At 38.1% G+C, this 12,511-nt stretch overlaps 1 protein-coding gene across 4 annotated transcripts in view; it reads right to left on the reverse strand.

Annotated features, from left to right (window-relative positions):
- The window catches only part of DNAAF1 (dynein axonemal assembly factor 1), a 23,758-nt gene continuing 11,247 nt past the window's right edge, over positions 1–12,511 (reverse strand). For 2 of the 4 annotated variants that reach the window (XM_038368548.2, XM_043494874.1), the window contains 8 exons: positions 11,718–11,884; positions 8,191–8,312; positions 6,155–6,369; positions 3,605–3,862; positions 2,830–2,939; positions 1,871–1,939; positions 1,183–1,564; positions 1–828 (listed from right to left, as the gene is read on the reverse strand). In XM_038368548.2, the coding sequence (XP_038224476.1) occupies positions 725–828; positions 1,183–1,564; positions 1,871–1,939; positions 2,830–2,939; positions 3,605–3,862; positions 6,155–6,369; positions 8,191–8,312; positions 11,718–11,884 (1,427 nt within the window). In that variant the 3' untranslated portion in view covers positions 1–724. The remainder of the gene's footprint in view (positions 829–1,182; positions 1,565–1,870; positions 1,940–2,829; positions 2,940–3,604; positions 3,863–6,154; positions 6,370–8,190; positions 8,313–11,717; positions 11,885–12,511) is intronic. The other 2 variants (XM_038368549.2, XM_043494873.1) reach the window with 2 other exon arrangements.

The following is a 12,511-nucleotide window of genomic DNA, read 5'->3' on the forward strand; positions in this document are numbered from 1 at the left end:
TAATTTGCATGTATGAACACAGTATTTCTGTACACTTTCTGCATATAATTACGAATATCTGAGTTTTACAGTCTTAGCATATCTTACTAAGAAGCAAACTAACTTTATTTTCAGTGAGCATGTTTGGTAAGTATTTGCTGGAATATACACACATGGAAATTGTACAAATTAACAATGCAGCACCGTAATAACAGGATTTTCTTTAGACCGAATAAAAATAAATGTAACACAGCAGATTAAAACTACAGAAATAAATGAAATATTAAGTTATAAACATTTAACTTCCCTATTTTTTGAAAGACATGAGAAATAACTTCTCAAAAGAAACCTCAATTCAACCTTTAAACATTACTGACCGGATTTTTAAACGTGCTGAGTGCTCGCAAGTGATTGACTGCAATGGGAGCTATAGGTGTTCAGCACCTTTGAAAATCAGACCATAAAGCACTTGGTACCTGTGGGTTAGCTGGCAATTAGCCCCTCTCTTCTGCACTTTAATGCAGTGCTTCTGAGAGCTATACTGTTATGTTGGCTATGACTGGCTGACTTTATGATAGAACACAAAGTTCTTATATTAAGGCAGTCATTTTATGAATGCCATCACCCGAAGTGTAATTTCAGGTGTTTTACTGAGGGACCCATAGTTATTCTGGGTATTTTGGGAGTAACCACAAATAGTGGGCTGGATGGTGAGTTCCAGATTTGGTCCATTTTTATTCATCACTTAATCTAATCCATACTCGATGTCCTCGTTATCGTCTTGTGGTTTATGAGGGGATCCTCCATTTTCTGCCAGGCACTGCACCTTTTTGTCCTCAGTGCTATTCTCTATTAAAGCATGAAGACAAGTGAAATTGTGATTAATTGTTTTTATTACTGGAAAAAGAAACAAATCCCAATTATTAAAACCTACAATGAACGTTTGCATGGAAATAGTCACAGAAAAATACTCTGTCTCAACCTCTTGGGATCCCAGTTGGGTACAACAAACTGGGGAGAAGAGAGAACTAAGGGATTTTCTCAGTCCCTTCTTCCCTCCCCCTCCCCCCCCCCCGTCTTAACTAGCTAGGGTCATTGACAATGGATGAACAAACTCCTTCTTTCAAAATACAGCCAGCATCTCCCATTTCCCCCATGTTTACCTGTTTGTTTTTCTTTTAAATTCTGTTACAATAATCTTACCAGGGCAGGACGGTTTAATGTGACTATCTTTGTTGTCCAATTCCTCTGGGGTTAGCTCATCCACTTTATTGTAGGCTGCTGATGTCAGTATATCATCTATTGGTTCAGCAATAATCTCTTGTATCAATGGTTTCAAAGGTTTGACTTGTTTAACTTTGATCTCTAAGTCTCTCTCTGGACTCCCAGGCTCTGCTAAGCCTTCCAGAAGGAGTCTTGTGATTTCCCTTCGATTGTCTTCAGGTACCTTACATGTCTTTGAAAAGATGGCTGTTGGGATCTCTTCTGTTACTGAGTTCCCAAATAAGATTTTGTTTTCCTCTGATGCACAATCCTTGTCAGCACTCACTTCAGAAATGATTTCAATCTTCAGATGACATGCTTGCTATAAAGGTAGACAAGATAACTGAAAATAATCTGTTACTACTGAAGTAGCCACTAAGGGATGGACTATTACAATTCAAAGGCAAACTTCTGCTCTCAGATCCATGTGAGGTAACATGCAACTCATTGTTTCAATGTATAGAAAATGTGCTGGTAAATTTTGCCGATCACATTTTATAAATTAAATAACTATTCCACCACTCAAACAGAAATGCACAATTTTTACTTTATTGTACATATTATAATGTATTAGTAAGTGTGAGTAGAAGAGCACCAGGCGGATAACAATAATTAGCAAGAAGCTCACCTTTCTGATTGAGTTTTCCTCTACTGGTGAGAATTCACTAACATCCACATCTTCTAAATCAGGCAGTTCCTAAAGAAGATCACAAAATAGCTTATCAACGGTATAGGCAATTTCTAATGCCTAAAAAACAAACCCCCACAGTTTCAGAATTCTGAGTTAGTCGGTAGGGGCAAAATCTCCATCCCTTAAAGTTTAAATCAGATTTTTTTTCTTTTTTAGTTACTTTAGATCCTCTATTCTATAACACAGAGGGGGTTTTTTCAGTGAGATTACTCATGTCCTTAAAGTTAAACAAATACATAATTATAATTATCTACACACTCAGAGCCCAAATAACAGAAAAAAGGGTATTAGATCTGGTAATCTTTAATTATATATACTGGCTAATGTATATTTCTTAAAAAGATAACTATTGTTGGAATATTAATTATTGCTCTAGACTCAAATAATATGTATACAAAATGACTGGATGGCTATTTATTCCTCATGATTTTTTGTTCAGTAGTTTATATTTTTCATTGTACATTAGATTTGGGTTTTGGCTAACTCTTGGATACATTTTTTTCCAATGAAAATAATTATATTGTAATTGAGTTTTTAAAATTGAAAACCATTAGTAATTTTTTCACAAAATGAAAGCAGATTTCAGAGTTCTAAAGAGCCTGACTGTGTGCAACAGAGCAGATGAGATCTGGAAGATTGGTAAATTTCTTGACACAGGGAACTTCAGAAAACCTCACCAGATGCCACGTAGCCCCCAGGCAGGTGATGTTACATTGTCCTTTATATTTTTTTCAGGGAATTTTTGTTGGCAATGGAAAGATCCTACAAAACCTCGGCCACACACAATTGTTTAGCCAGGATATAAAAGGAGTGAATTTGTGGGCAACTGATGTAATCTAAATTTGGATCCCTCAAAATACGAAACAAATGATTACATACTCAGCTCTAATACATACATCAATGAAAAGCTTCTCTGGTATCTCCAGTTTAATTTGCTCTGTTTCTGCAGACTCATCCAGTTCAGTAACCAGGGCACCTTCGGTAGCCATATTCCCTACTAGTATCTCTAAGGAATAAGGGAAAATATTTAGTCAGTTATTTGTCTGTTACGTCCCTCATTTAAATCTGTCTCCCTTATGATATTCAAAGCTATCACTGATCTAAATTAATCTTATCTCTTGTCTACACTAAGGAAATTTGGGTTTTTCTGCATTCATGAAACTCAATGTGTTAGGGTATGTCTAATTTGCAGATTTGGGTCCAAAGTACATGAGAAATGTTTAAGATTAGGAAAGTGTTATCAGACCCAACATGATGAATTTTTCTTTCATTATATATTTCGAAAGTTTTGTACCCAATCCATCTGTAGCTCACCTTTCTGTCTTTACATCATACCTGTGAACTCCTTTGAATTATATGTTAAACTTTTGCATTTTGAAAGAAATAAATTGAAATATAGGTCAAAGTAATTGTTTCACTTATAATTTATACGGCATGAAAGCATCAGGCCTTTTTTTAAACTTTATTGGTGTTTAATGCCATGTTACCCAAAACTCCATTTTCCTCAGTTACATACTGTGGAAAAATGCTAAGCCAAGTTCCTCATTCTTACATCCCAGGCAACCCCAATTAATTCAATCAGGTTACTGGGGATGTATAATAGAAAAAAGTTTGGCTCATCATCTCTGTTTCTCTTTTTACTTCTGTGTGGCTCTTTACAATGTACATTACCTTCTTCATTAGTGCTGAAATTTGGGCATTTGTGAGAATTAGCTTCTTGCACATCCTTCTGAATATTACCGGTAATGTTAGTATGTAGGCTATCCAGATCTTCTTTACTTGATATTTCAGCTAAAACTTCATCATGGGCCTCCATGCTTTCATTTACAAATTTCTTAATCTTCTGAGTTTCTGTCTCTTCAGAAGCATTTGAAATCCCTGAAGTATTGTTAGTCACATCGCTGCTGTAACTTGTGGGTGGAACCTCTCCTAAAGCAGTAGGAAAGTTGATAAAGGTAAAGCAGTAGAGCAAGTTCTTTCTGGTTAAGAGTATTCAGGCTGTAACGCATGGTCTTCATCCTTAGCTATCAAACACACACCAAAAGCTCTTTTGTATTTGGTCTATCATTCAGGAATCAATATCCCTCAGGTGGCTATAGACATGTTGTGCAAATGGTTTGCCCATCTGCCAGTGCCCAGGCAAAGGACCTGATCCAGGAAAAACATTTAAGCAAATGCTTAACTTTAAAAGAAAAGCAGTACTTGTGGCACCTTAGAGACTAACAAATTTATTAGAGCATAAGCTTTCGTGAGCTACAGCTCACTTCATCGGATGCACGAAAGCTTATGCTCTAATAAATTTGCTAGTCTCTAAGGTGCCACAAGTACTGCTTTTCTTTTTGCGAATACAGACTAACACGGCTGCTACGCTTAACTTTAAGTATTTGAATTTAAGCCATTGACTTCAAAAGGATTACTTATGTACCTGAAATTAAGTACATGGTTCAGCATTTTGCTGGATAAGAGCCAAAGAGGGAGTTCCTTACATAAATTCCATAACTCTCTGAGATCTCACCTATTTGTTGTAAAACTGCTTCTAATCTCTAAAATTTTAATCAGTGGGTAGATCCCTGAAAATATGCTTTGTAGTCAAACACTCTGGCTACACTTGGTTTGTGGGCAGTGCTTTGGCCATTTTGCAACCTATTTGCTGTTACCCAAAGTCTCAGCTGGGAAGTTTTATGATTCATATATTGGTTATGTTAAGTAATGTGGAAGGAGACTCCATGGCAGAAAATGAAGTGAGTTGTTAAAATCATCCACACACAGCTTGCATAACAGTAACTGCTGATAAGTTACAGGTTTCAGAGTAGCAGCCGTGTTAGTTTGTATTCGCAAAAAGAAAAGGAGTACTTGTTCTCCAACTGGTTTTTGAATGTTATAATTCTTGACATCTGATTTGTGTCCATTTATTCTTTTACGTAGAGACTGTCCAGTTTGACCAATGTACATGGCAGAGGGCATTGCTGGCACATGATGGCATATATCACATTGGTAGATGTGCAGGTGAACGAGCCTCTGATAGTGTGGCTGATGTGATTAGGCCCTCTGATGGTGTCCCCTGAATAGATATGTGGACACTGTTGGCAACGGGCTTTGTTGCAAGGATAGGTTCCTGAGTTAGTGGTTCTGTTGTGTGGTTGCTGGTTGGAGAACATTAATTTGCAAACTGGATACAATTAACTTAGGCTTGAATAGAGACTGGGAGTGGATGGGTCATTACACAAAGTAAAACTATTTTCCCATGTTTATTTCCCCCCACCCCACTGTTCCTCAGACGTTCTTGTCAACTGCTGGAAATGGCCCACCTTGATTATCACTACAAAAGGTTCCCCCCACCCCGCTCTCCTGCTGGTAATAGCTCACCGTAAGTGTTCACTCTGGTTACAGTGTGTATAGTAATACCCATTGTTTCATGTTCTCTGTGTATATAAATCTCCCCACTGTATATTCTACTGAATGCATCCGATGAAGTGAGCTGTAGCTCACGAAAGCTTATGCTCAAATAAATTTGTTAGTCTCTAAGGTGCCACAAGTTCTCCTTTTCTTTTTGATAAGTTACAGGCTCTAGTCCTGACTGTCAATTAATATAGAAGAGAATGATAGCTGAGACGTGGGACAGAAAACTGTCTGTTTTTTTTAAAAGATCCTTTTTACCTTAATGTATAACTTATCCAGATTAATATAATACATGACTTGGGGAAATCATTCTCTTGTGCATTTGGGAACCTTTGGGAATGTTGATTTATTTTAAAATATCAATATATGGGGAAAATAACTGCTTGATTCCTTCTAAAATCACTTTCTAGATCAGTTGTATGCAGTATTTGTTGTAGCCGTGTCAGTCCCAGGATATTAGAGACACAAGGTGGGGGAGGTAATATCTTTTATTAGACCTTCTGTTGGTGCTCTTGGAGTGCCTTTCCCAGACCTATGTAACTCAAAAGCTTGTCTCTCTCACCAACTGGAGCTGGTCCAGTAAAAGATATTACCTAACCCACCTTCTCTTTCTACGTCAGTGTAAGATATAATCTTTATTATTGCAGCATCAGGGCTGCAGTAAATCCTCTAAGCTATAGTCAACGAGCCAAATTCTCTTCTCATTTTCTACAGACTTGATAAAAAGTAATATCAAAGTAAGGTAATATTAGGCAGTTAGAAATTCAATTAGACTTAAAGCAGAGAGAAACAGGAGCTTTATCCAAAAGCTTAATCACAAACCTTCCTGGGCCTCTGTTGTGCCTCTATTTTCACACTTTCTAAGTATATCTCTTTCTTCCTTTTCCCTTTGTCTTTTCTTCTCTTCAGCTTTTCGCCGGATCACTGTTAGCCCATCAATGCTGTCTTGGATCTTCCTTCTCTCTCTGTTCTCCCATTTTTCCCTTTCACTCTTCTCTGCTTCACGTCCGCCCATGGCCCAGGCTTCTGCACAGGCTCTAATGGCAATAGGCAAGACCACTGTAACACAGTTTTGTAAATACTAGTGGCATAGTGTGTTCACGATGAAAGGGAGACTTCAAATGTCTATTTGCAAGGGAAGAAAAGTTACTGAGCAGATGAGCATCAGAAAATATGCTCCCCTGAGCAGCAAGGACTGCTATATAAGGTACAGATATTTTGTAGGTGAAATAGAACAGATAAGAAACACAAGTTTGTAAAGGCTAGTAAATACAAAACCAGAGTTTGCATCTTTTGTTAGTAAAATTTTTTAAAAATCCCAAATTCTGATCTCTATGACATCTGTGCTACCACTCTGACATCATGAGCAGAGTTTGGGCTACTGATTATGGAGAAAAGCAATTGTATATAGGAATATACCACATTCTGAGAAAGATATTGTGTTTCCTTATATTAAGAATTTAGAATGCAGAGCTCTTAACTGTAAGATACTATTGTTACAAGGCCACCTACCCTCACTTATGACCTATGGTCATAAAAACATAAGAATGGCCACATTGGGTCAAACCAATGGTCCATCTAGCCGAGTATCCTGTCTTCCAACAGTGGCCAATGCCAGGTGCTTCAGAAAGAATGAACAGAACATGCAATCAAAGAGTGATCCATTCCATGTCTTCCACTCCCAGCTTTTAGCAAACAGAGGCTAGGGACACTCAGAGCATGGGGTTGCATCCCTGACCATCTTGGCTAATAGCCTATCCTCCGTGAACTTATCTAGTTCTTTTTTCAACCCTGTTATAGTTTTGGCCTTCACAACATCCCCTAGCAATGAGTTCCGCAGGTTGACTGCATTGTCTGAAGTACTTCCCTTTGTTTGTTTTAAACCTGCTGCCTATTGACTTCATTGGGTGACCCCTAGTTCTTGTGTTATGTGAAGGAGTAAATAACACTTCCTTATTCATTATACAGTCAAAATTTTATAGACCTCTGTCATATCTCCTTGGTCATCTCTTTTCCAAAATGAACAGTTCCAGTCTTTTTAATCTCTCTTCATACGAAAACTATTCCATACCCCAATCATTTTTGTTGTCCTTCTCTGCATTTCTTCCAATTTCAACATAACTTTTTGAGATGGGGTGACCAGAACGGCACACAGTATTCAAGGTGTGGGCATACCATGGATTTATATAGTAGCATTATTATATTTACTGTCTTATTATCTATCCCTTTCCTAATGGTTCCGAACATTCTGTTTGCTTTTTTGACTGCTGCTGCACATTAAGCGGATGTTTTCAGAGAACTATCCAGAAGGACTCCAAGATCTCTTTCTTGACAGGGAACAGCTAAAGTAGACCTCATCATTTTGTATATGTAGTTGGGATTATGTTTTCCAATGTACATTACACCTTGCATTTATTAACACTGAATTTCATTGGCCATTTTGCTGCCCAATCACTCAGTTTTGTGAGACCCCTTTGTAACTCTTCACAGTCTGCTTTGGACTTAACTATCTTGAGTAATTTTTTTTATCATTTGCAAATTTTGCCACCTCACTGTTTACCCCTTTTTCCAGATCATTTGTGAATATATTGAACAGCACTGGTCCAAGTACAGACTACTGGGGGATATCACTATTTATCTCTCTCCATTCTGAAAACTGACCATTTATTCCCACCCTTTGTTTTCTGCCTTTTAACTAGTTACTGATCCATGAGAGGACCTTCCCTCTTATCCTTTGACTGCTTACTTTGGTCAGATTCTTCTTCTCCACGCATGAAAAAATATTGATAAAAATGGAATGTATGATCATTAGTATTTAATCTGCATTGCTATGTAAAGAAGACTTCACTATTTCTCACCTGTCCTTTGGAAAAACTGGCCTATCATCCAGGTACTTTAACTGTTTTAGTCGAATTGTAAGTGTCCTTCTATAATTAGGAATTTTCTTAATCACTTCATTTCCCATCAAATTCAGCACACGCTATAAAAGCAAGGTACATAGTTTTTTTAAAAAGAGGTAAAAATTAACTCCAGATAGGCACTTTCTCTATAATCTGTGAATCCAGGAGGTTTCAAATAAAAAGAAGAAGAAGAAGAAAAAAAAAAAGAGTGATATACCCCAACATGCAAACAACACGGGGAAAACCTCCAATCATGGACAAAGTTGCATTAATAATATTTGATTTTTTTTTAAACTGCTACAATAGTATTTGCTGATAATCACAGATCTAATTTTACTAATTTCCTATTCAATTTAGCTATCTCCAAGCAGTTTTTCCATAGTTAAGGTCCAGTTTAAATTACAGTATAAAAATTATTTTCCATATCATCAGGGCTATCTTTCTTTTTACAAATAAAACAAGCTTGCAGGTACAATACAGAGAAAAAAATGTCCCTGAGACTAGAGTAGGTAGCATTAAGATTACAATCAGGGTCTTTGGTAACAATCTGGAGCTTTTCTAACTGTACCATACTTGGTTATTTTTCCTAGAATTCAAATCATCTATGGAACGTCTTTTAAAAGTTCAGGGGAAAGAATCAGAGAAAATATTTAGAGACTATAACAAATCAATGGAGCTGGGTGAATTTTTTGGGGAAAATACTTTATTTGCCAAAAAATGCAACTTCAGGTTGACTGAAACTGTTTATGAATTCGGGTTGAATTCAGGTTTCAGAGTAGCAGCCGTGTTAGTCTGTATTTGCAAAAAGAAAAGGAGTACTTGTGGCACCTTAGAGCCTAACAAATTTATTTATTTATTTATTTATTTGGGTTTTATCATACACACTGTAAGGAGAGTGATCACTTAAGATGAGCCATCACCAGCAGTGGTGGGGGGGGAAAGGAGGAAAACCTTTGATGGTGACAAGCAAGGTAGGCCATTTCCAGCAGTTAACAAGAACATCTGAGGAACAGTGGGGGGGAGAAATAACATGGGGAAATAGTTTTACTTTGTGTAATGACTCATCCATTCCCAGTCTCTATTCAAGCCTAAGTTAATTGTATCCAGTTTGCAAATTAATTCCAATTCAGCAGTCTCTCGCTGGAGTCTGTTTTTGAAGTTTTTTTGTTGAAGGATAGCCACTCTCAGGTCTGTAATTGAGTGATCGGAGAGATTGAAGTGTTCTCCAACTGGTTTTTGAATGTTATAATTCTTGACGTCCGATTTGTGTCCATTTATTCTTTTACGTAGAGACTGTCCAGTTTGACCAATGTACATGGCAGAGGGGCATTGCTGGCACATGATGGCATATATCACATTGGTAGATGTGCAGGTGAACGCATCTACCCAGCTATCTTCGGGACACCACTGACTTCCTGAGGAAACTACAGTCCATTGGTGATCTTCCTGAAAACACCATCCTAGCCACTATGGATGTAGAAGCCCTCTACACCAACATCCCACACAAAGATGGACTACAAGCCATCAGGAACAGTATCCCTGATAATGTCATGGCAAACCTGGTGGCTGAACTTTGTGACTTTGTCCTCACCCATAACTATTTCACATTTGGGGACAATGTATACCTTCAAATCAGCGGCACTGCGATGGGTACCCGCATGGCCCCACAGTATGCCAACATTTTTATGGCTGACTTAGAACAACGCTTCCTCAGCTCTTGTTCCCTAATGCCCCTACTCTACTTGCACTACATTGATGACATCTTCATCATCTGGACCCATGGAAAAGAAGCCCTTGAGGAATTCCACCATGATTTCAACAATTTCCATCCCACCATCAACCTCAGCCTGGACCAGTCCACACAAGAGATCCACTTCCTGGACACTATGGTGCTAATACGCGATGGTCACATAAACACCACCCTATATTGGAAACCTACTGACCGCTATTCCTACTTACATGCCTCTAGCTTTCATCCAGATCATACCACATGATCCACTGTCTACAGCCAAGCTCTACGATATAACCGCATTTGCTCCAACCCCTCAGACAGAGACAAACACCTATAAGATCTCTATCATGCATTCCTACAATTACAATACCCACCTGCTGAAGTGAAGAAACAGACTGACAGAGCCAGAAGAGTACCCAGAAGTCACCTACTACAGGACAGGCCCAACAAAGAAATTAACAGAACGCCACTAGCCATCACCTTCAGCCCCAAACTAAAACCTCTCCAACGCATCATCAGGGATCTACAACCTATCCTGAAAGACGACCCATCACTCTCACAGATCTTGGGAGACAGGCCAGTCCTTGCTTACAGACAGCCCCCCAACCTGAAGCAAATACTCACCAGCAACCACACACCACACAACAGAACCACTAATGCAGGAACCTATGCTTGCAACAAAGCCCGTTGCCAACTCTGTCCACATATCTATTCAGGGGACACCATCATAGGGCCTAATCACATCAGCCACACTATCAGAGGCTCGTTCACCTGCGCATCTACCAATGTGATATATGCCATCATGTGCCAGCAATGCCCCTTTGCCATGTACATTGGTCAAACTGGACAGTCTCTATGTAGAAGAATAAATGGACACAAATCGGACGTCAAGAATTATAACATTCAAAAACCAGTTGGAGAACACTTCAATCTCTCTGGTCACTCGATCACAGACCTAAGAGTGGCTATCCTTCAACAAAAAAACTTCAAAAACAGACTCCAAGGAGAGACTGCTGAATTGGAATTAATTTGCAAACTGGATACAATTAACTTAGGCTTGAATAGAGACTGGGAATGGATGAGTCATTACACAAAGTAAAACTATTTCCCCATGTTATTTCTCCCCCCCACTGTTCCTCAGATGTTCTTGTTAACTGCTGGAAATGGCCTACCTTGCTTGTCACCATCAAAGGTTTTCCTCCTTTCCCCCCCCACCACTGCTGGTGATGGCTCATCTTAAGTGATCACTCTCCTTACAGTGTGTATGATAAAACCCATTGTTTCATGTTCTCTGTGTGTGTATATAAATCTCCCCACTGTATTTTCCACCAAATGCATCTGATGAAGTGGGTTGAATTCAGTGAACAGTTTCATCTGGGGAAAAAATATTCAGAAGAAGCTGAAACATTTTCTTTTGAATTTTAGCTAGGTTTAACTCAAAAATAAAGGGGGAGGGAGGAGCTGTGTGTTTAAAAATAACCAAAAAATACCTGATGTCTAAATGTATCATTTTGGGACAAAACATTTTGTTCAATCCAAAACGATATTTTCCTTTTTCAGTGAACCAAAAATTCAATTATTTGCCCAGTGCTACCAACCATATACTCTATCTCTAAAGCACCTTCTTCTAATGAAGATTAAGTTCTACTATTATTGTGCATTCAGGTCTCTCTGATAAGACAATTTAATGAGGCTATAGTCTCAAACTCATGTAGGTGAACATATACAAACCCCTCATGTATATTTTGCTTACCAAATCAGGCATGGTCTCCAGGACATTTAGAATATCTGGATCATCTAACTTGTTGTGAGAAAGGTCAAGGACACAGATAGTTGGGCACTCCTGCAAGTGCTGTATGTTTTCCATTGTTTGTAACTTATTGTGAGCAATCTGCAGAGTGTGCAGAACTCTCAGACAAGCTGTTGGACAATAACAATACAATGAAAGGAAAATTAATTCACAGCCTTCTGTGCAAGGAGAATTTTCTGGACAGAGTAGAAAACTGCAGCTTTAAATATCGTGACTATTTTTCACTTTGTGACTGTTTCATATATATTTGATGTCTGGCAATGTATTTCCAAGCCTTTCCCCCCCACAGACACTATTTCTGTTTCTTTATCTCAAAGCCTAGAATGCTTGAGTTTGTTTTAAATGCATATTTATCTTTTGAACTAGTCAATTACACAAAAGTAAGAGTTACTATTTCAACTTACACCTAAAACACACAAGTGGTGGTGCACAGAAATCCCTCTTTATTGTGTCAAGTGTAGCTACCTCAACATGGCATAAATTCCTCTGCAGTCCAGAAAAAATTTGGCTATCATGTCCTTGGCCACTAGAGCTCATCCAACTTAAAAAACAAATGAAAAAGTGCTACAAAAAGAGGAATGAAACCAAAGGATTCAGTTTTAGTTTAAGTTTAAGTTTTCCAATGTAAGGAATAACTTCATATAAATTGTTCAAGTCATCATTGTAAGTAATTGTAAAACCTGTTCTTTTGATCAATTAACCCCTCCAAAATTTAAATTTTAAACACATAGGTTTGA

Source organism: Dermochelys coriacea, chromosome 12 (genome assembly GCF_009764565.3).
Source record: "Dermochelys coriacea isolate rDerCor1 chromosome 12, rDerCor1.pri.v4, whole genome shotgun sequence".
NCBI lineage: Eukaryota > Metazoa > Chordata > Testudines > Dermochelyidae > Dermochelys > Dermochelys coriacea.